Below are 21820 nucleotides of genomic sequence, written 5' to 3' on the forward strand. Positions count from 1 at the left end.
ATTTGATGTTTTCAGCCGGAACAACAGCCGCTCTTCTGAGAAGCTTCTCACAAGACTTTGAAGTGTCTGTGTATGGGAATTTGTGCCCATTCTATGCACTACAAAGTGCATCCCGGGGCACAGTCATGCTGGAACAGGAAAGGGCCTTCCCTAAACCGTTGCTGCACAGTCTGAAAGATGTCATTTCCTTTGTTTCACTGATTTATTACACCTGTTAGCAGTGGTAACAAGGGTCACATGCACATAAGAGATACTGGAAACAAATAAAAACCCACAGTGGTAGACAGATGAACTCTGTTGGTATACAACTACTAACTGTAGGCCATTTGTGGCTCTGTACACTTTGTCACCTCCTCATACTCTGATTATTAATTGAAAGAAACCATCATCATCGTTGATGCGCTACTGACCAGCTGATATTTAGATGTCAGACTACAGAGCCCCGACCTCCTATGAACACCACTCGGATGAATCGGAATGTCTATTTAAATGCCATTTAACATCAATTCCTGGACTTGATCATGCTTATTTAAATAAATTGGCCCAAATTCTTGCCTTCAAATGACCTTCAAAATCCCCTAGATGAGAAGCAACTCTATATCAGAGCTCATAGTTTTGGTTTTAATTCTGTAGCTGGATGTCTCACATGGTCAGGTGTCCACATATTTTCGGCCAGTGTGGTGTGTTTTATCATCACCAGGGCAGACGTTCCCTACAGCATTTCATCCTTTAGTTTAAGGGTCAGTTGCACAGACAGATGTTGAGGAGAACCAGATGTGAGGCGTTACCAATCAAACCTGAGGGCAGATGCTTTATACACTAAATGGCCAAAAGTATCCGGACACCCTGTAATAATCTTGTTTGATGTTAATATAGTGGCCACCACCCTCTTTAGTCTTTAGGAAAGACTTTCATCAAACTTTTGGAGTGTATCTGTGAGAATTTAGGTCTGTTCAGTCAACAAAACGCTTGTGAGGTCCGGCACTCGTGTTGAACATGCTCGCAATCAACGTTCCAAATCAGGACTGTATCGATTCTACGCACCAAATTTGTCATGTATTTACCGAGCTCGCTTTGTGTACAGGGGCACAGTCAAGCTGGAGGTAAGAGAAATGGCCTTCCCCAAACTGTTGCCACACATTTGTGGACATATTAATATTACATCTTTAATTTTAAACATTGATAGGAACGTGTGTGCACTATTAACACCGGCGTTCATCAAGTTCACAATTCCCCTGACTGCACGTCTTTGGGCTGAAGGAAACCCACACAGACACGGGGAGAACATGCAAACTCCACACAGAAAGGACCCAGACCGCTCCACCTGGGAATCGAACCCAGGACCTTCTTGCTGTTAGGCGACAGTGCTACCCACCGAGCCACCGTGCCAGAAATAGAGTCGGTTTGACTGCAACCATCACAAAGTCCACAGAACCGTGGTACTGAGGTATCACAAGGTCGGTGAGAAAACCCAATCTGTCACATTACAGGAGGAAATTTGGCTAGTTGGTTGACTGAATTCAGAAGCCACCGAAAACAGGTCTGCAGTGAAGCCGATGGAACAAGGGAGACAAGCACGCATCACATCACCAGAGGCTTGGCAGCCGAGGCTTCTCTGTATTTTAGGTCAGACTGGCCTAGTGATGGACATCCAGTGGACCAAACCTGAACAAGAACTGATGAGCTGAACATATCAGCATGGGGTTTCCTTCACTACAAACTCAAAAGCAAAGGAAACCTTAAATGATGTACATTTATTAAGAAAAGATAAGGGTTACAAGACAAAAATCTGCACCATGACAAAATTTTAACCTGTTGTAGACCAAAAAAATAAACTACCACCTTATAACCATATAACGGAGCCACGTTGAATGTACGACTGCAAACTGTGATGTGCTCATAATAAAAACAACCCACATAACTTGCTTTAAACCAGGCCACACAGTGTCAGTGATGTGAAGCACCAGCGTTACTCTGCATTTACATGAAAGCATTTGCTATACACTTTTATTCTACACACAACAAACAATTCAGCTTAGATACATTTCAAACAGTCAATCTTCATACCAACAGCACAGTCCTGTAACCACTGTACCACCACTTTCACTACAGTACCAACAGCTCCCCCTGGTGGATAAACTTCCACCTGCTGACCGTTAGTTCCAATTAGTTAGTTCCTCAGGATCACACCAAGTCATTGGACGTTGCTGGCACAAACGCAACAAAGAGAAAAGAACAACAACAGTGCTGTGCTTACCCTCCAGACAGCAGGTCCTCCAGAGGCCCGAGTGGGTCATGACCTCCTCGTTCTTCTTGCTGGTCTCGTTCTCATTGGTGGTCTTGATCTTGCAGACGCCGCGCGAGTACAGCCAGTAGTCCGTGCCCACTGCGATGGTCATGAGGCTGAACGCGGCGAACGCGCCCACAGTGCTGAGCAGCATCTGCACGCCGCGGTCAAACGCGCCCATGCTGCCGCATTGCACGACGGGGGGACCCCCTTTACTCTTCACGTAAAGGAAATAAATATTGGAGAAGGGCCGGGAGCGGAGAGAAGTAAAAAAACGGGACAGGTTGGAGCGAAAGGAGGGGGAAGGAGGCGGATGCGCCGGGAACCTTATGGTTGCATTTGGATGGGGACTGATTAAGAAGGAAATTAGACAGCCTCTCCAGCTGTCTTGATCTGCGCCAAATAAATAAAAGCACTGGTTCTCTTATAGATGACTGCAGCTCTGTCTAACGATTAAATAAATAAATGCTATTTATGCTGTCCTGTAATGTATCAACTAAAATCTGTATAAGACTATCTATGTGATGTAATGCTGCAAGTGGATTCTACACTAGATCCTAGGTGTATATCATATATTAGAGTTTTATGAGGGTTGCTAGTTTAGTGCATGGATGCAGAAGGTCGATGCATTGCACGGTGTGAAATGGAAATGGGAAAAGGAATGCTTAAAGAACGGTGGACTTGACAATGAATGTTTCTAGCCAAAAATGCAATGCATTACAACAAGTGAGAGGTACAGGAGCAGGAACACACACCTCCCTGCTTTAATCAGCAAGCCTCAAAAAAGAAATTTGGGCGAAGATCTCAAAAAGGAAAGAAAAAATGCAGCATAAATTGGTGCATAAACTGGTGAATGGAATGGTGCATAAATCGGTGCTTTAAACGCTGCATAAATGAAAGGATGGATCTAATGAATCCAGCTCAGAATGAATCCAGAATCGGTGCTGAATAATGCAGCTGGAACATCAGTCACACTCGAATGAAGAAGGCGAAGAAACGCAAGAGGACAAATCAATCATCCAACCAACCGAGCGATCGATACATCAATCTATCTATCAATCAACCAATCAATCAATAATCAGGCAGATCTGAACAATGAACTAGAAGGAAGACCCGTCTGATGTCCTCGTTCCTTTCGATCTAAAATTGCGATCCCCAGTTTCCATAAGTGGCTCCTAGCGCTCCGAGAATCTCCGCGGTACCGGGGAGCGGCAGCGTCCGCGCACAGCATCGCTCCACACGGGCATGGAAGAACGCCAGAGGAAGACGGATTTATGCGCTGGATGGGTGGATGAATGGATGAAAGGAAAGGTGGATAACAGAGGGAATGGGTTCTATAGAGGAGGATGAATATGATGCTCGGTGGCTCGTCAGTCTGAACCGCCGGTGTGCGCGCTCCCGCCCGGTTTTACATCCAAATCCGCCACCGAACCCGCAGATGGACGGACACGGATCGACCGGCTGTCGCGGCTCTCCTGCGCCATGTACCGGGGGGGGGGGGAGAGAGGAGAGAGCCCTGAGATGATCAGAGAGAAGACGTGTTGCAGAGAGAGAGAGAGAGAGAGAGAGAGAGAGAGAGAGAGAGAGACGGGAGCGCGCAGTTCGCATTAGCGCGCTCACACACTGTACACTGTGTAGTAACATTGAAGGTAGTTTGATAATACAGCAAACATGGGGGCCCTTAAGGTTTGGGGCCCCATAAATGACATGCATTCGGTCCCCTGGTACACAACAGCCTCTCACACCAAGATGGATATAATCAGTAGATGTTTAGATCTTTATGTAAAACATTTATATCAATATCAGTCATTAATTATTAGAGTTGTAACCTCTATGAATACATCTATGAATCATGTATGAACACATACAAGAGGAGAACATGTAAAACTCCATGCAGTGAATTACCAGAGGTGAGATTTAAACCCAGACTGCAATGAAATCTAATTTGTCTAATCAAAATCTAATATCTAAATGTTCATCTCTAATAATAGTTTAAACATTGTTTTCGCCTAAAAAAACACTGCATTACTGCATTAATGTTAAAATCATGTGTAGAATTTAAAGGGTTAATGCACAACGTTTAAACAGTTTTTATCTACTATACAGCAACTCTGTCTGGTTCACTTGAGAGTCGATTCCAAGATGAGTCGTTTCACCCACCTAGTCCATATAATTCAAATAAAGAATCGATTCTATCTAAAAGCTTTGGAGTCGATTCTAAGCACTGAATCGTTTTAAAAACACAACTGACCCGTGATTTAGTTGTGTTTGCTTTATAAACTTGTACTTTTTAACTTAAAGATTAACGTTTTCACACCAATTGTGAGGCTGATATTTGATTTGTAAATTGTATGAAACTATTACACTGGGATTAATGGTCTCAGACTTTATAGATGCTGGAGGGCTGAGAACTTGATAATGCTGTGAATCGTTTATTTTGGAGGCAAAAACCTCATGGAAATTGTGCCTATTCAGTCAAATGAGCATTTGGCATGGTCCTTATTATCATTCATTTAGGTTTAATTGCAATGTAACACACACACACACACACACACACACACACACACGAACGCATAAACAAACAAACAAACAAACACAGACATCACTGCTGAGTGTTTGCTGTGGTGTTTGCTGATTGTTCATGTTAGTGCTTGTCACACAGCTAATGGAGAACAGATTAGTGTGTAGGGACAGAATGGGTAAACACACCAACTCCCAGTGGAACCTGCAGCACACACACACACACACACACACACACACACACACACGATGGGAGAAGAGTTAAACCCCAGTAGCTTGCACAGAAGCATGAACATCCTCACCCCACTAAACACCTTTGAGATGAATTGGAATGTCAACTACGAGACAGGCCTCCCTGTCCAATGTGTGTGCCTGCACTTACACATTCTCTTTTGTCTGAATGTGCAAAAAAATGACACAGACACAACACACTTTTCCCCGGTGAGTGATGTCTGTGTGTAGAATAGGATGTCTGACAAGCTCATGGTCGGATGTCCACATACTTTTGGAGCATTATGCACTTCAATTACTTGTAAGCTACATTTGCCTAGCAGCAGAATTAAAGAAGCAAACTTTAGACACCGAGCATGTCTTACTGATCGATTACAGTAACAGAAAGGACGGATTGTGGGAATGTAATTGTCGGCCAGTCATTGGTGTAACCCTTCCTGTCTGCTTAAGGCTACTCATCAGTTTCCTGTCTCTCACTCACACATTCGTTTGTGTGGGTTTGTGTTGGTGTGGATCTCTGGTGGCTTCTTAGATCTAGCTGGTTGGGTCGGAGAGAACACTGCTAAAGGGGAATCAATATATTTTCAATTTGCAGCAACGGCTCGCTTCTTTGCATTCTAATCACAGCTTGTGTCCTGACCAGCAAACACACTGAGGAGGGAGAACAAATGAGGATAAATAAGGAGGAAATGAGGTATTCTGGAGAGACTGTTAAAGGTGGAGTGTTCACTCATCTTCCTAATATTACAGATATTGTAAAAAATATCTGGTCGAGATTCATTTGTTGGCATTATTTTTGTAATCATTTAGATGTGTCCAATATCCCACCACCATGATGAGCTTGAGCTCTCGAGTTTCAATTCCAGTAGAGCTGCCTACCTTGTTGGGTACCTGACAGACACATTTGGCTGTGTTATTAATCAGAACAACGCTTGGATTGAACAAAAATAAAACTATTTGTCAATAATTTAGCTTGTCATGTTTGTAGTAAGGAATGGTTATGATATGATTTCATGAACACCAAAGCCACAGTGAAGAATTACAATATGAGCCTCTTAATATGATTTTGCTCAATTCAGATATTTCTAAATTACTATTTATAAGCTGTAGAACTGTATTTTTTATATTGCATTGCTATAGAAATGATCTTTTATGTGTTTTTTAAAAAACGAATCACGCTTATCAATTCACTTTTGGTATCTGTCGCCATCTCCTGGACGCACCGATACATTACAACAACATCACAATGGTACTAAACGTGTATTTACTGTATTTTTCAACCAACAACTGAAAAACAATAGACTTTTTCCGTTCAAATGAAGATTTTTGTTTCATCATTCAGTCACAGAAAAAGAAGAGTAGCAGAAATCCCAGGACTGATGAGAAATACAGTACAAAGTCCTTACAAATGCATGTAAACGTTTAACATCAGCCCTATAATATCGTTTTTTTTAAATGTTCTCCCTTTGCTAAATTTAGATATTTCTAAATTACTATTTAAGCTTTAAAGTTTTATTTTTAAATTAAATTTCTATAAAAATGTTAAAGTGTTTTTAAAACGACCCATTTTCTTCACGTTTATCAATTTACTTCTGGTATCTGTCTCCCTCTTCTGGACGCACCGAGACATTACAACAACATTTCAGTGGTACTAAACGTGTGTGTATTTACTGTATTTTTGAACCAACAACTAAAAAAAACCAACCTTTTTAAGTTCAAATGAAGAATTTAATTCCATCATTCAATCACAGAATAAGAAAAGTTGCAGAAATCTCAGGACTGTTAAGAAATACAGTACAAAGTCCTTACAAATGCATGTAAACGTTTGACTTCAGCCTTACAATATCGTTTTATTAAATGTTCTCCCTTTGCTAAATTTAGATATTTGTAAGTGACTATTTAAGCTGTAGATCTTTATTTTTATATAGCATTTCTATAAAAATGTTAAAAGTGTTTTTAAAACGATTTTCCCATTTTCTTCCCGTTTATCAATTTACTTCTGGTATCTGTCTCCCTCTTCTGGACGTGCTGAGACATTACAACAACAGCAATGGTACTTAACGTGTGTATTTACTGTATTTTTAAACCAAAAACTAAAAAACAAGACATTTTGTTCAGTCACAGAAAAGAAAAGTAGCAGAAAGTCTCAAGACTGCTGAGAAATACAGAACAAAGTCATTACAAATGCGTGTTCAGCTTTATAAGGTTTGCTGCGCATGCCAGTTTGGACATGTGTCACTGGGCATAAATCCATATACCCCCTGCGCGCACACACACACTCACACACACACACACACACACACACACACTGTCCATGTTTTGGGACCGTGTGCTAATCGACAGTGCAGTAAACCTGCAGGTAAAAGCATGCACCCGGTCGCTGTGTGTCAGTGGCTCGCTCTGCACTGGGTTGTGCTTTACACCACCGCTGAATTCTCCTCTAAATCAGACCCGGATTACGAGTTCGGTGATTACCGGGGCAAATGGTGCGTGGACCATCACGGGTTCGTCTATAACATCGGGGAGGTGTATTACCCGGGACCGGCCGCGTGCCCGTGCACATGCACCGAGGACGGACCGGTGTGCGTGCAGCCCAAGTGCCCGCGCATTCACCCGCGGTGCACGCGCATCAGCTACAAGTCGTGCTGCCCGGTGTGTGAGGCGGTGAACCGGGTGTGTGTGTACCGGGGCAGAACCTACCACCTCTTTGAAGAATTTAAGGTAAGCCGCGTAATCAGGTGTATTTAATTGTAAACATATCAGATAACTGAATATTTAGCCTGCATTCAGTTTTAACTAAGAATTAAAATGATCAGACTTTTTTACAACAAATCAAATGTTTGTGTCCACTCCAAGAAACAAAAAAGTACAATATTTATTTATTTAGGATTTTAACTCCATTAAGTTCCATTAATGACAGGACAGGCAGTTACTCTTACACAAGATCCATCAGTTTAATATCAAACACAGTCATGGACAATTAAGTGTCTCCAGTTCACCTCACTTACTTGTCTTGGAAACCGGAGCTCCCGGTGGAAACCCACACAGACACAGGGAGAAGAGGGATTGAACCCAGGACCTTCTTGCTGTGAGGAGACAGTGCTACCCACCGAGCCACCGTGCCACCACAATAAGTATAATAAGAGTCATTAAATAAAGAAACCAAGACCAGACCAAAGTCAGGTTCATCCCAGAGCTGTTGAGTGGGGCTGAGCTCAGGGCTCTGCGCAGGACACTGGAGTTTCTTTATGTCTTTATAGAGCTCGCTCATGCTGGAACAGGAAAGGTCCTTCCCTAAACTGTTGCTGAAAAGTTGGACACATATGGTTTCCTTTATATAACTGATTTATTACAGCTGTTAGCGACTGTTGTGGCTGAAATACATGAGTTCAATACTTACAGTGTATCTGTGTTTCATATATTGTGTGGTTTAAATGTGTGTGTGTGTGTGTGTGTGTGTGTGTGTGTGTGTGTGTGTGTGCAGTTAGCTCGCTGTGAGAGGTGTCGTTGTGAGCCCAACGGAGAAGTGTACTGCAGCATATCAGACTGTCCCGCTCTGCACTGTGTGAACCCCACATACGAACCCAAACACTGCTGTCCTGTATGCAAGAACGGTGAGAATCACACACACACACACACACACACACACACACACACACACACACACACACCATCCAATCTGACAGGGGTTGAGAGAAGCTGCCATGAAGAATGGGATAAACTGCTTAAATCCAGGTGTGTTCTGTGTACAGGAACAGTTGTAGTTTTAATCACTGCCACAAGGGGCTCATACAACAAGTTATAAAGGGTTACGAGAATTTAGTGTTTGATTTTTTATTAATTTAAGAAAAACTAAAAATAAATGTATAAATGCCAGAGCTGCACAAATGCCAAGGGGTCTAAATACTTTAGTGAATAAGATATTTTAGTGTTTAAGCCTCGTTGCGTTTATCTCATTGATCAGTGGTTGTTTGTGATGATGGTCGGTCCTGTTGAGAGCTGCAGTGGAAAAACGGTGATGTAACCGGGGAGTTTAATACATCACTGCCCTCCACCCTAAGGTAAACAGAATCTAGAGCACGGCCTGCTGGGATATCAGTGGTACCATGAGCCCAAGAGCAGCGCCGACGACAGAAGGCGTGGGGGCAACAGATTGTGTGTGTGTGTGTGTGTGTGTGTGTGATCTAATAAATGAAGTTAAATTGCTGACTTTACCCCAGGCTCTTCACAGATGGAGTTATTACACAAATGTGAATCAAAAGACTAGAATTAAGTGCTGGCTGTTGGCTATTATATGGACACAAATTTCCACAGACACACTCCAAAGTCTTGCAGAAAGGCTTCACAGAACAGTGGGTGATATTACAGCTGCAAAGAAAAGAAGGATTCAGTATAAATTCAGCGTGTTGTTTTGGTCAGGTGTCCAAATACTTTTGACCATATAAGGTAAATGAATTAATGCTGTATTAAATTATATAATAATTAAGCTGTTATGTGTGTAAATGTTTGACCTGGATGCATTAAATAAAAACAGTGGCTAAATACTTGCTTCCAACCACCTAAGATACAATAACAAACACCTAGCAACACCCTTGGAACCACCTACAACCCTGAAAACACCCTATCAATCTCCTATCATCACCTCATTAACCACCTGAAACTCCTTAGCAACCACCTAGCAATGGTCTAACAATCACCAGGGATGCCATTAGCACTGTCTAGCAACACCTGAGGGAACCACCTAGCAACACCCAACCAACCACCTGTAATATCATAGCATTCGTCTAGCAACATCCTTCCAATCAGGTGAAACACCATAACAACCATCTAGCAACACCCAATCAACCACCTCAAAACCATAGTAACCATCTAGCAACACCCAACCAACCACCTAGAATACCACAATAACCACCCAGCAACAGCCTTCCAACCAGATGAAACACCATAACAACAATTTACCACCCGAGACATCATAACTCTTGTCTCTCGTAGGTCCGAACTGCTTCGCGGGGAACCGCATCATCGCGGCGGGTGAGCGGGTGGAGGTGGACGAGTGGACCGTGTGCTTCTGTACCTACCGTGACGGAACCTGGCTAACACACCCGCACGCCACGTGTGAAGCGCGTCAGAGGCCAGATGACGACCTGTCCAAACAGATGGAGGAGCTGGAGAGGGAGAAGGAACGCGAGAGGGAGAGAGAACGAGAGAGAGCAAGGGAGAGAGAGAGCGAGAGACAGAGGGAAAGAGAGAGAGAGCGCCGGCTGCCCAGGCTGGACGCCATCCCATGATTGGCCTGAGCCTCGGCGGCCTGGGTAAACACCACCTGCACCGCGCCGAGTGCCAACGCTGACCTCTTCCACCCCCCTCAGACCAAACATATGTGATTATACCAAAAACACTGCATTTATATAAAGCTGCCCCGCCCTTCTTTATGGCACCAACAGCCTCCACACTTCTGGAAAGGCTTCACCCAAAATTTGAAGTGTGTCTGTGGGAATTTCTGCCCTTTCAGTCCAGAACTGGAGTTTCTTCACATCAAACTTTTAAAACCACGTTTTTATGGACCTTGCTTTGTGCAGAGGTGCACAGTCATGCTTAACCAGGAAGGGGCCTTCCCCAAACTGTTGCCACAATCTCAGAAGCACACATTCCAATTTTTTAATCATTAATTTTATACTTGTGCTAGCGATGAGTGTCTGAAAGACCTGAACACAGTCATTTGAAAGCGTGTCCACATGTGTTTATTATTATTCCTGGTGTTATGCAGGCAGTGTGGGTGCTGCATGGCCCTTGCATCTGGGTTTGAACATCGTCTTTAGTTTGTCTTCAGTTCAGAAGGTTGACCGGCTACTCTATATTTAGTTTCAGGTATCAGTATTTAAATCATGGGCCTCAGTGGTAATATAAATATGTTTATTAATGATTTCTTGTCCCGGCTGGGTTCATCTGAACATAGGACTGCTAACCTCCCACCATACCAGTGCTTTGTATGTTAGACTGGACACGCCTGCTATATATTTAACATCAAGGATGCACAATTGTTTCTGAAAATATGTGTCTGCAGGTTTTCATTACAATCAAGCAAGAGCTACGACTGATACACTGATTACTAGACCTGGACCAGGTGGGTCCAGTGTACAGCCTGGGGGCTAAAACCTGTCTTTTAAATCTAGCTTCTTGGTATGGGTATGGCATGAAGCTGTTATTAAAATTAGTGAAAAATGACAGTCGCTCTCATAACTGTAGGATGCAGCTGTAATTGAATTCTATACTGTTAGTAATAGATCAGTGGAAGCAGATCTGTATGTATAAGCGTATGCTCAGTTTACTCTTCTTTAAGGAGAAAAGAGTTTTATTCCACCACCCTAAACTGTTGGTGAAGCTCCTGAATAGCTGGAATAAGAACCTGCCAGCACACCAGTGCTCTGTATTAGGTTGTGTCTACATAAAATAATATATTCTGTAATATATAGAATAGAAAGCTGTACTGAAGTCTTGTATGATTAAATTTATCTATACAGTATATCTGTCTATGTGTATGTCTATCTATCTATCTATCTGTCTGTCTGTCTGTCTGTCTGTCTGTCTGTCTGTCTGTCTGTCTATCTATAGATCTGTCTGTCTGTCTATCTATATATGTCTGTTTTTATGTATTTATCTGTATATCTGTCTGCCTGTCTGTGTACAGTAGACCCTTGAGTTACGAACGGTTTACCATACGTACATTTCGGGTTATGAACGATCTTTTTCAGCTTAACGTACGAACAGATTTCGGATTACGAACCGAAACTCGCGAAACACGTGGATGTCACGAACAGGTTGACTCCGACCGTCTCTCTCTCTCTCTCTCTCTCTCTATACATATACAGTGTATCACAAAAGTGAGTACACCCCTCACATTTCTGCAAATATTTCATTATATCTTTTCATGGGACAACACTATAGACATGAAACTTGGATATAACTTAGAGTAGTCAGTGTACAGCTTGTATAGCAGTGTAGATTTACTGTCTTCTGAAAATAACTCAACACACAGCCATTAATGTCTAAATAGCTGGCAACATAAGTGAGTACACCCCACAGTGAACATGTCCAGATTGTGCCCAAAGTGTCAATATTTTGTGTGACCACCATTATTATCCAGCACTGCCTTAACCCTCCTGGGCATGGAATTCACCAGAGCTGCACAGGTTGCTACTGGAATCCTCTTCCACTCCTCCATGATGACATCACGGAGCTGGTGGATGTTAGACACCTTGAACTCCTCCACCTTCCACTTGAGGATGCGCCACAGGTGCTCAATTGGGTTTAGTCCATAACCTTTACCTTCAGCTTCCTCAGCAAGGCAGTTGTCATCTTGGAGGTTGTGTTTGGGGTCGTTATCCTGTTGGAAAACTGCCATGAGGCCCAGTTTTCGAAGGGAGGGGATCATGCTCTGTTTCAGAATGTCACAGTACATGTTGGAATTCATGTTTCCCTCAATGAACTGCAGCTCCCCAGTGCCAGCACCACTCATGCAGCCCAAGACCATGATGCTACCACCACCATGCTTGACTGTAGGCAAGATACAGTTGTCTTGGTACTTCTCACCAGGGCGCCGCCACACATGCTGGACACCATCTGAGCCAAACAAGTTTATCTTGGTCTCGTCAGACCACAGGGCATTCCAGTAATCCATGTTCTTGGACTGCTTGTCTTCAGCAAACTGTTTGCGGGCTTTCTTGTGCGTCAGCTTCCTTCTGGGATGACGACCATGCAGACCGAGTTGATGCAGTGTGCGGCGTATGGTCTGAGCACTGACAGGCTGACCTCCCACGTCTTCAACCTCTGCAGCAATGCTGGCAGCACTCATGTGTCTATTTTTTAAAGCCAACCTCTGGATATGATGCCGAACACGTGGACTCAACTTCTTTGGTCGACCCTGGCGAAGCCTGTTCCGAGTGGAACCTGTCCTGGAAAACCGCTGTATGACCTTGGCCACCATGCTGTAGCTCAGTTTCAGGGTGTTAGCAATCTTCTTATAGTCCAGGCCATCTTTGTGGAGAGCAACAATTCTATTTCTCACATCCTCAGAGAGTTCTTTGCCATGAGGTGCCATGGTGAATATCCAGTGGCCAGTATGAGAGAATTGTACCCAAAACACCAAATTTAACAGCCCTGCTCCCCATTTACACCTGGGACCTTGACACATGACACCAGGGAGGGACAACGACACATTTGGGCACAATTTGGACATGTTCACTGTGGGGTGTACTCACTTATGTTGCCAGCTATTTAGACATAAATGGCTGTGTGTTGAGTTATTTTCAGAAGACAGTAAATCTACACTGCTATACAAGCTGTACACTGACTACTCTAAGTTATATCCAAGTTTCATGTCTATAGTGTCGTCCCATGAAAAGATATAATGAAATATTTGCAGAAATGTGAGGGGTGTACTCACTTTTGTGATACACTGTATATACTATATATACAGTGAGCAAACATTCAGACAGCGGACGGTGTTTTTCCGGTGTTTTCGTATATTTTCTATATTAAAATGTCCTCAAAGAAGGTGCAGAGGAAGCGCAGTGGTGAGAAAATGAACAAATCACTATTTGTTGTTGTATAATTACTCCTGCCAGTAGGTATCACTGTGTATAAGAGAGAGGGGCAAGTGAGTGAGAGAGAAGAAGGAATTCGCTGAGTAAAGTATTCTTTCTTTCGTGCAATTACACCTAAAAAATACAACACTACTGAAATAAAGAAGGAAATAATAGAGAAATATGAGAGTTATTGTTGTTTCTGGTAGATACATTTTATTATGGTGTATGGTACAGCACATGTACTGTACTGAAATGTGATGTACTACTGTGTATTGTTGTTTATTATTTTTTATTACAGTAATGTCTATTCTATCATTTAAGATTTAAGGGGAAATATACGAGTATTTATAACAAAAAAGAGCATTTAAGACATTAGAGAGGTTGGGTAGGGGGGGGGTTTGGGAGGTCTGGCACGGATTAATTCTGTTTACATTATTTCTTATGGGAAAAATAGGTTTAACATACAAACATTTTGACTTAAGAACAGAACAGCCCTTCAGAACCTATTACATTCGTAAGTCAAGGGTCTACTGTATATACATTCCAATTCATCCTAAGGGCAGGCTATTGAATATGTTTTTTACCTCACCTATCATTTACTCAGTACCATGTACTGCCCAACACTACACTCGTCTCCCTTGTATTTCGTATTTATTGTACAGTTTTTTACATGTTTATTGTATTTTTTTGCACCCTGTGTTCTGTGCTGCACCCTGATCGTGGAGGAACGTTGTTTCGTTTCAATATGTCCTTGTATAGAGCTGACATGACAATAAAGCCTCTCCTGATCTCTTGAACTTGAATTTCCTCCATACCTCAATCATTAAAGTCATGTTTTTTGGACGTTACTATGTGCACAGGTTCACGTTCATCCTAGAGCAGTTAAGGGCCTTCCCCAAACTGTCTTTACTGTTGTGCCTCAGTTATGCTGAAAGGCATAAATCATTATTTAAATGTTGAAAATATCATTTCTCCAAATTGCCACTAAGCGTGTGTGTGTGTGTGTGTGTGTGAGTAAATAAGTGAGTGGATGTGATGCTCTCGGACTTACTGGCGCCTTGTCGAGCATGTATTCTCTCCCTGGGTGTTCCCGAGCACACCGTGACCCTGACCAGGATGAAGCGGTAGACGAGGCTCTAGGTGGCGATAACACGCGTCGCGGATGGATGTGAAGCGCATGCGCAGAGAGAAGAAGATGAAGTTATTTCCCAGCAGCCCTTTCTCCTCCTCCCTCTTTCCCTTCCAGCAGCGATGTCCAAGAGAGGTACGAGATCTCATCCACAATCCTCAATCATCCTTCATTTATACACTTTATATTTCATTACTTATTCTTACTACACTTAATCTGTGTGTCCAGGAAACGGGTTAAACCTTTATTTAGTACAATTCTGCTTTTTATCGCTAATAAAACACACCGATGGCGGATCGGTGCTAAAGATGGCGCTTCGCTAACAGCTATCCGGTTTATTCGTCCAGGGTTCCTAACCTGATTAAACTCAACAGCGTATCTGATGAAATGTTATCACTTATAAATCTGTTTTGCTGACATTTATTGTAGCTCTAGAAGATTCACGGTACAGTATTATGCTTTAAAATAAGTTTAGCTTGTTAGCTTAGCATAGTCGCATACCTGCATTGGTCCGGTTGTAGCAACATGTTAATCATGATATATGTGTAATGTAAACATTCAGCATGTACTTAAAGCTTAATACGCTTTTTAATGCTAGTCTATGGGAGGAAATGTGTTTTACGTCTTAAATTATTAGCTTTTGTGTTGTTATGAGGTTATTTTAATAGTGTTATACATTAGTATGCTTTTATTTGGTCTCTGAAGAGACACGTGGGTTCCCGAATATATTCAGTTATCTACAATAAATACTGTTCTGTATTATACAGACTAGAAGCTGTATTGAAGTCTTGTATGTGGGTTCTCAGGAATATAATAAGCTCAAAGCTTCCATATCTGATTAAAAAGCCTTGCATTTTACTATATAGATTGACAGATTAGCTATAAAGTGCTCAGCATGATGTGCTTTAGGTGGCAGAATGCATCATGTGACATGACTTAAGAGTGTTTTGTGTTTTTCAGGACGTGGTGGGTCATCTGGAGCCAAGTTTCGCATCTCACTGGGTCTCCCAGTGGGAGCGGTCATCAACTGCGCCGACAACACGGGTAAACCATTCTGTCCCCATACTGGGGCAGTTATTTGCCATGTATTGGTCATTTCAGAATTGGTTTTAGTGTAACTGGTTGCCCCATTCGCAGGAGTTTGTTTAGGACCTAAATGTCTTGTGGTATGAACAGACTAAGAACTGTGTTTATATTAGCATTCCACATGACATGCAAAATTCAACAAGTATTCTAGGATTTCCCACAGTAGATCTGGTCTGCATACCTGATTTGAGGGGCGGCACGGTGGCTAGCACTGTCACCCGACTGCAAGAAGGTCCTGGGTTCGATTCCCAGGTGGAGTGGTCCGGATCCTTTACGTATGGAGTTTGCATGTTCTCCCCGTGTCTGTGGGTTTCCCCTGGGAGCTCCGGTTTCCTCCTATAGCACAAAGACATGCAGGTGATTTTTACCTCTGTGCAACCAGAGCACCCTGTAAAAGGAATAATAATAATGCATGATCCAGGTCCATTTGTGAAATTTGAACATACTGCAGACCTGTAAAAATTCTGTAAGCGATTTAAATAGACTATTTTGAGTCGGGTTCAGTTGCTCAGTTAAGTGTTAGGTCGTTAAAAATGTACAGCGGTCTCGCTCGTCCTTCTTTAAAGCACTTGCTTCGTCTGCTCGGTGGCTGGGTGAGTTGTCGTGGAAGGAGATATTAAACCCCATCGCTCTTGGGTGAGACGGCAGTTTAACTCTGTACTGTACGATCTCAATCCGTGATGGAACACAAAGAACCGTTTTACCTTTATGATTTGACGCAGGGGTTTGTATTTCTGTTTAACGATGTTCGTTTTCCTCGATAGGTGCTAAGAACCTGTACATCATCTCCGTCAAGGGCATCAAGGGCCGTCTGAACAGGCTTCCTGCGGCCGGTGTGGGCGACATGGTCATGGCCACAGTCAAGAAAGGCAAACCAGAGCTCAGAAAAAAGGGTGAGTGTGTTCAGGTTCTGACCGTTTAAAAGATTAATCTAGAACAGGCCTTTTACTGCGGTAAATTTGTACAATTATTTCTGATAGCCTTTTATCCGAGGCTCCTCTTTTGGATGAATCTAAATTCTAGTTCACTTGACTGCGAGTACAAAGCACCCACGTAAACCTTTTCTGCCGTGAATGTAACTCGCATTAACAGTCGGTAAAAACGGCATGAGAAATGCTGCAGGGAAATTTGCAATAGCTAGATTAGATAGAACTTTGTTGTTTTTATATAATTACATTTGAAATGTGAATTTAGGAATGGAAATGCTTTTATTCTGTGCATTTGTTCTTGCAGCCTTAAAGCTGTGGTGCTTTGACGTGACGGTTTGCTGTAGCTTAACAACACAGTAGTGCTGCAACATAAAGCTTAAGACGTCAGTAAAGATCCTAAAACATTCTTAATTCCTTAAAGGTTTCTTTTTTTTAATGCTAGTTCTACAGCACTGCAGCAAAGCAAAAAATAAATGGGTTCCTTTGGATTGTGATTTAAATGACGTCTGTTTGAAATGTAAAAATTTCTATTAAATTTTAGTTTTTGGATTAGTTTGGCTTGATTCGTTTTTGCCCGTTTGCGTTCCAGTGCATCCTGCGGTGGTGATACGGCAGCGGAAGTCGTATCGGCGAAAAGACGGCGTGTTCCTGTACTTCGAAGACAACGCCGGGGTGATAGTAAATAACAAAGGAGAAATGAAAGGTGAGTCGGCGTGACCGTGTGAATCTTCTCCTTCTTTAAAGCACTCGCTCTGTCTGCTCGGTGGCTGGGTGAGTTGTCGTGGAAGGAGATATTAAACCCCATCGCTCTTGGGTGAGACGGCAGTTTAACTCTGTACTGTACGATCTCAATCCGCGATGGAACAGAACTTTACGTCGGAGACGTTTTAGTGCTTTTTATTCACCAGTATGAATTTCATGAGTGTTTCTAATCCAGTAATCGATGTGGGAAACGATCCCAACGGATTCTGTTCTTTGTGGTGTCGAAAAGGGCAGCACCATGGCCTCGCAGCAAGAAGGTCCTGGGTTTGATTCCTAGAAGGAGCAGTCCGGGTCATTTCTGTGTGGAGTTTGCATGTTCTCCTCATGTCTGTGTGGGTTTCCTCCGGGAGCTTTTTTAAAAACAGCGCATCTAAAGAACACTTGACAAGGACTCTAAACTGTTGTGAATAATAACCATCGTGTAAACATGGTATAAAACATCTAAATAAATAAATAAATCTAGTAGAAAGCTAGCTTTTGTGTTCTTTCCCTCGATTGATGCCCCGATTTATAAAAGCTCAGAACGAACCCTGGGTACAGACGTATGAAGTGTGTATGATGTACCTGTGATCTATAGAGCATGTAAACATGGTTACAGAAATCAGTTATCATGTGACTGGGAGCCAGTTGACCTTTTTGGTCATTTCATTTTGGCACGTACTTTTTATTTAATCCATGTTCCGTTGATCTCCGTCTTCAGGTTCGGCAATCACGGGACCCGTCGCCAAGGAATGTGCCGACCTGTGGCCCAGGATTGCTTCAAACGCTGGGAGCATCGCTTAACCTCACTTGGCTTCATGTTTTCAATAAAATATTGAAAGTTCGTCAGTGTCTGCGCAGAATTTCTTTCTTATGATTTATTTTTTTAAGTATTGTGTTTCTGTGCAGATTAAAATGAGAGATGTTTAGTTCAGTATTCATTATAATACATTATGGTTGACTCTTGTCTGCTAGTCGGTGTCTTCACAAACGTGGTTGGCTCCGTTTAAGGGTGTGAAATAATCAGCTCAGCAATTGGGAGGGACACGTCAGTGTGCTGTAGTGCAGGTCTCAAACCCTGATAAAATAAGGGTTGCATTAGGAAGGGTATCTGGTATAAAAACTGCCAAATTAGGCATGTGGACCAGAACAGTTTGCTGTATTGATGCCTAAATGTGTGACTCGCCAACAAAATGTGATGCTTAAAAATATGATCTTAAGCTTCCAGACAGTTTAATTTCTTCACTAGAATGTGTTCAGTTACTCTTTATTCATTTGGTTTGCTTCTCCAAATTAGAAAATACTTTTTCCAGATGATGAAGTTTAATCTAAACTAATTAAGCTGTCATTTGGCCCATTGGATATCGCAAAAATATGTGCTCAAATATAAGTGATGTATTGGAGATAATAGTTAAGGGTAGTAGAATAGCAATGGTCATGACAGTGATGTTTAAAGTGACAAAGTTGATATAAAAGACTAAGTCAACCAAGCTATAATTAATAAAAGCCTTGATCTGACTAGTAGCCACAGAGATGTATTCAGGAATTCGAGAAGTTTTTAGAAAACTGCTTTAAATCTCATGGAGCAAGATGACCATTTAATAAATGTATGACATAGCCATAACAGAAAACTATTAACTGAACCCCTACAGTCCTACAAGTTACTTTAAGTGTGACGAGGTGCCCACATGATGACATTAAAGGCAGTCTTATGGTAGGGCTTTTGGAAGGACGATGATCACTGCATGGGTTGCATTACTGCATCGCTTATAATTACATTACACGTTTACCAGCAAATCCAATGTAAAGAGTTCACAATGTGCGACCAATATAAACTTACACTACATAGCCCAAAGTATGTGGACACCTGATTATGAGCTTGTAGGGCGTCCTATTTTAACCGTATGCATTATTATAGAAGTTTCAGTTTATTAGTTTTTTTTTTTCTGATAATTTTTCCTATGTATTAATTATTTATAGTTTTAATAGTTTAACATTAAAAACAATTTAATGTCACGCTGCTGGTTTTGATCTGTACTGACATTGTGAAACAGCGCCACCTAGAGTCACATGATTAACATAGTCGTTGCCATAGTTACCGGTTTGTATATAAATAGCGCGCCTCAGCACAGCCTTCACGTAAACATTAGCTTAGCTTCACCGTCAATTAAAACTAGTTTGAATTAAAAAGTGCATTAATTAAAAGCAGAGTGATTAATAAATAATTAATGGATAAAAGTGAAGTCATAGATTTCTCCGCGCTGGAGAGAGAGCTGCATCGAGCTATAGAAGCGGATAGAAAATACCAGAGAGAAAACGATGCTAAATTTCGAGCTATTCACCAAAAAGTTTCCACATATGAGGAGTTCAGGTGAATATTTACTTTTATTATCTAACTGTGTTATAAAGTCTTTTAATAAAGATAACTTATTAAATCGAAATATGAACCACAGTCCCACTTGGGTCTCTCTGGGTCAGCAGTTTACATACAATGGTATATAAACTATAAGGGAATATTTACTGTATTTCATTGATTTATTAAATTGATTTTGTAATATTTAATTATTATATTTTATGCACTTTATGGTCAAAAGTATGTGGACAACCCTTCTAATATATAGATATGGTGTGAAGAGTTTGGTATGTAGAAGCTCAGAGGTGATACTGAGCCCTGATCGTAACCCAGTTGTAAACTTTTGGGATGAATTGGAACGTCGATTGCTGTATCTGTGAGAGTATAGTTCTGTGTTAGTGAATTCTAGAAAATCAGTTTTAATTCTAATGGACGTGCTTGCAAATAAAGACCAAACAAAGTAAATAATATGTTTACAAAATACACTACCTTATTATTCTACCTCGTGTGTGTGTGTGTGTGTGTGTGTGTGTGTGTGTGTGTGTGTTTTAGGGATATTGTACAGGCATCCCACCTAAAACCTTTAGATAAAAAAGATAAACATGATGCAGCAAGGAAACAACCCTGGAATTCAATCGCCGCTGGAAATAACAAGCAAAAACCGGCTACACTTCATACAGAACAGGTCAGACATTATTATTATTATTATTATTACATGTACACTAACATTGTAAGCATTTAGCAGGTGCTGGGGCGTTGCTCAAGGGCCCAACAGTGGCAACCTGGCAGTGATGGGGCTTGAATCAGCGACCTTTCGATTACTAGTCCAGTACCTTAACCACTAGGCTACAACTGCCCTAATAGTATTATCGGTATTCTTCTTATTATAGTTATTATAATAGTTATGATTATTATCAGTAGTAGTAGTTCTGGTATTATAATAGTCATTATTATCATGCAGCGGTCTATTATGTTAGCCCATCACTGCTGACATCCAGGGTTCGAATCCCAGCGATGCTACTGGACGGCCTTGCGTCTACACAGACATGATTGGCTGTGTCTGAGGGGGGTGGGTTGCCGAAGCCCTGTGATAGAGTGGCGCTCTGTTTGGGGTATTCCTGATTTTGCCCAGTTTTTCTGGGTCAGCCGGCCCCACCACGACCCTGACCAGGATAAACGGTTGATGAAAATAAATAGAAATTATTATTATTACTGTAATAGTATTATTTAGTTGTTATATTGTTGGTAATAATTATATTCTTCACTTATATTTTTATATATTGTTTATAACATTTTGGGGGATATAATGAAAATAATAAAAAATCTATGAACATTGTATTGTTCAGTCTTTGCAGGGTGAGTTTGACCCGTCCACAGCTTATGAATTCGGCCGAGACTGGCGCAGGTTCGGCGGGAGCTCGGGTGAAAAGTACTCTCACCTGATCAGACTGGGTGGAGAGAAGCTGCGGGACCTTTTCAGAGCTGAGGTGGGTTTCGGGCTGCTGGGCGAGTTTCTGGTCGTCCTCTCTCGGTGTCTGAAGCCGGAGGACGAGGAGGCGGTGATGGCACTGCTGGAGGGCTTCTCACAAACCGGCCGCTTCAGCCTCAACATCTCACTGCTGAGTAAAGAGGAGCGTGGGGCGTGTCAGCATCTCCTCTACAGACTCCAGGAAATACAGCAACACACAGATAACAGGGATCCTACTGAGGTTACAGAGAGGCTCCAGTGTTTAATGGTGAAGTACGGGTACCGTTCAGACTCTGATTTTTAGAAGTGACCTAGAAGAAAGTGTCTCCCAGGAACCTACGTTCTAGTATAACCGGACCCATTGCTACCCTGACCACGAATGAATGAATAAATAAATGTACTTTTTTATACCTTTTTTATACGCTTTGTGTGTAAATGAGTGTGAGGTGGATACATTTAATAAAAACAAATATATTCAATAAAAACAAAAG

The 21820-nt window shown here is 41.9% G+C and overlaps 4 protein-coding genes across 4 annotated transcripts in view; 3 read left to right on the plus strand and 1 right to left on the minus strand.

Annotated features, from left to right (window-relative positions):
* LOC134300264 (voltage-dependent calcium channel gamma-2 subunit-like) overlaps nucleotides 1–2697 on the minus strand; it is a 28383-nt gene extending 25686 nt beyond the window's left edge. The window contains exon 1 of the mRNA XM_062984983.1: nucleotides 2258–2697. Coding sequence (XP_062841053.1) covers nucleotides 2258–2468 — 211 coding nt within the window. The 5' untranslated portion in view covers nucleotides 2469–2697. The remainder of the gene's footprint in view (nucleotides 1–2257) is intronic.
* Nucleotides 2698–7405: 4708 nt separating this feature from the next.
* Nucleotides 7406–10326, plus strand: si:dkey-283b1.7 (von Willebrand factor C domain-containing protein 2-like). The gene is made up of 3 exons (XM_062985000.1): nucleotides 7406–7759; nucleotides 8523–8652; nucleotides 10031–10326. The coding sequence occupies exons 1-3, from the start codon at nucleotides 7406–7408 to the stop codon at nucleotides 10324–10326; spliced, it is 780 nt and encodes a 259-aa protein (XP_062841070.1).
* Nucleotides 10327–14798: 4472 nt separating this feature from the next.
* On the plus strand, nucleotides 14799–18352 carry rpl23 (ribosomal protein L23). The gene is made up of 5 exons (XM_062984985.1): nucleotides 14799–14887; nucleotides 15713–15796; nucleotides 16603–16731; nucleotides 17357–17470; nucleotides 18230–18352. Exons 1-5 carry the CDS (start codon nucleotides 14875–14877, stop codon nucleotides 18310–18312), a joined length of 423 nt encoding a protein of 140 aa, XP_062841055.1. The 5' UTR covers nucleotides 14799–14874; the 3' UTR covers nucleotides 18313–18352.
* Nucleotides 18353–19621: 1269 nt separating this feature from the next.
* Nucleotides 19622–21744, plus strand: ccdc103 (coiled-coil domain containing 103). Its single transcript, XM_062984981.1, has 3 exons — nucleotides 19622–19879; nucleotides 20414–20546; nucleotides 21208–21744. Exons 1-3 carry the CDS (start codon nucleotides 19737–19739, stop codon nucleotides 21631–21633), a joined length of 702 nt encoding a protein of 233 aa, XP_062841051.1. The 5' UTR covers nucleotides 19622–19736; the 3' UTR covers nucleotides 21634–21744.
* Nucleotides 21745–21820: the final 76 nt, after the last annotated feature.

Source organism: Trichomycterus rosablanca, chromosome 22, assembly GCF_030014385.1.
Source record: "Trichomycterus rosablanca isolate fTriRos1 chromosome 22, fTriRos1.hap1, whole genome shotgun sequence".
In the NCBI taxonomy this organism is placed as follows: Eukaryota; Metazoa; Chordata; class Actinopteri; order Siluriformes; family Trichomycteridae; genus Trichomycterus; species Trichomycterus rosablanca.

Coding starts and splice junctions, on each gene's coding strand:
- si:dkey-283b1.7 (XM_062985000.1), top strand. CDS start 7,406: ATGCACCCGGTCGCTGTGTGTCAGTGGCTCGCTCTGCACTGGGTTGTG. Junction 7,760..8,522: donor ACCTCTTTGAAGAATTTAAG/GTAAGCCGCGTA, acceptor GTGTGTGTGCAG/TTAGCTCGCTGTGAGAGGTG. Junction 8,653..10,030: donor CTGTCCTGTATGCAAGAACG/GTGAGAATCACA, acceptor TGTCTCTCGTAG/GTCCGAACTGCTTCGCGGGG.
- rpl23 (XM_062984985.1), top strand. Junction 16,732..17,356: donor ACCAGAGCTCAGAAAAAAGG/GTGAGTGTGTTC, acceptor TTTGCGTTCCAG/TGCATCCTGCGGTGGTGATA. Junction 17,471..18,229: donor TAACAAAGGAGAAATGAAAG/GTGAGTCGGCGT, acceptor CTCCGTCTTCAG/GTTCGGCAATCACGGGACCC.
- ccdc103 (XM_062984981.1), top strand. CDS start 19,737: ATGGATAAAAGTGAAGTCATAGATTTCTCCGCGCTGGAGAGAGAGCTG. Junction 19,880..20,413: donor TCCACATATGAGGAGTTCAG/GTGAATATTTAC, acceptor TGTGTGTTTTAG/GGATATTGTACAGGCATCCC. Junction 20,547..21,207: donor CTACACTTCATACAGAACAG/GTCAGACATTAT, acceptor TGTATTGTTCAG/TCTTTGCAGGGTGAGTTTGA.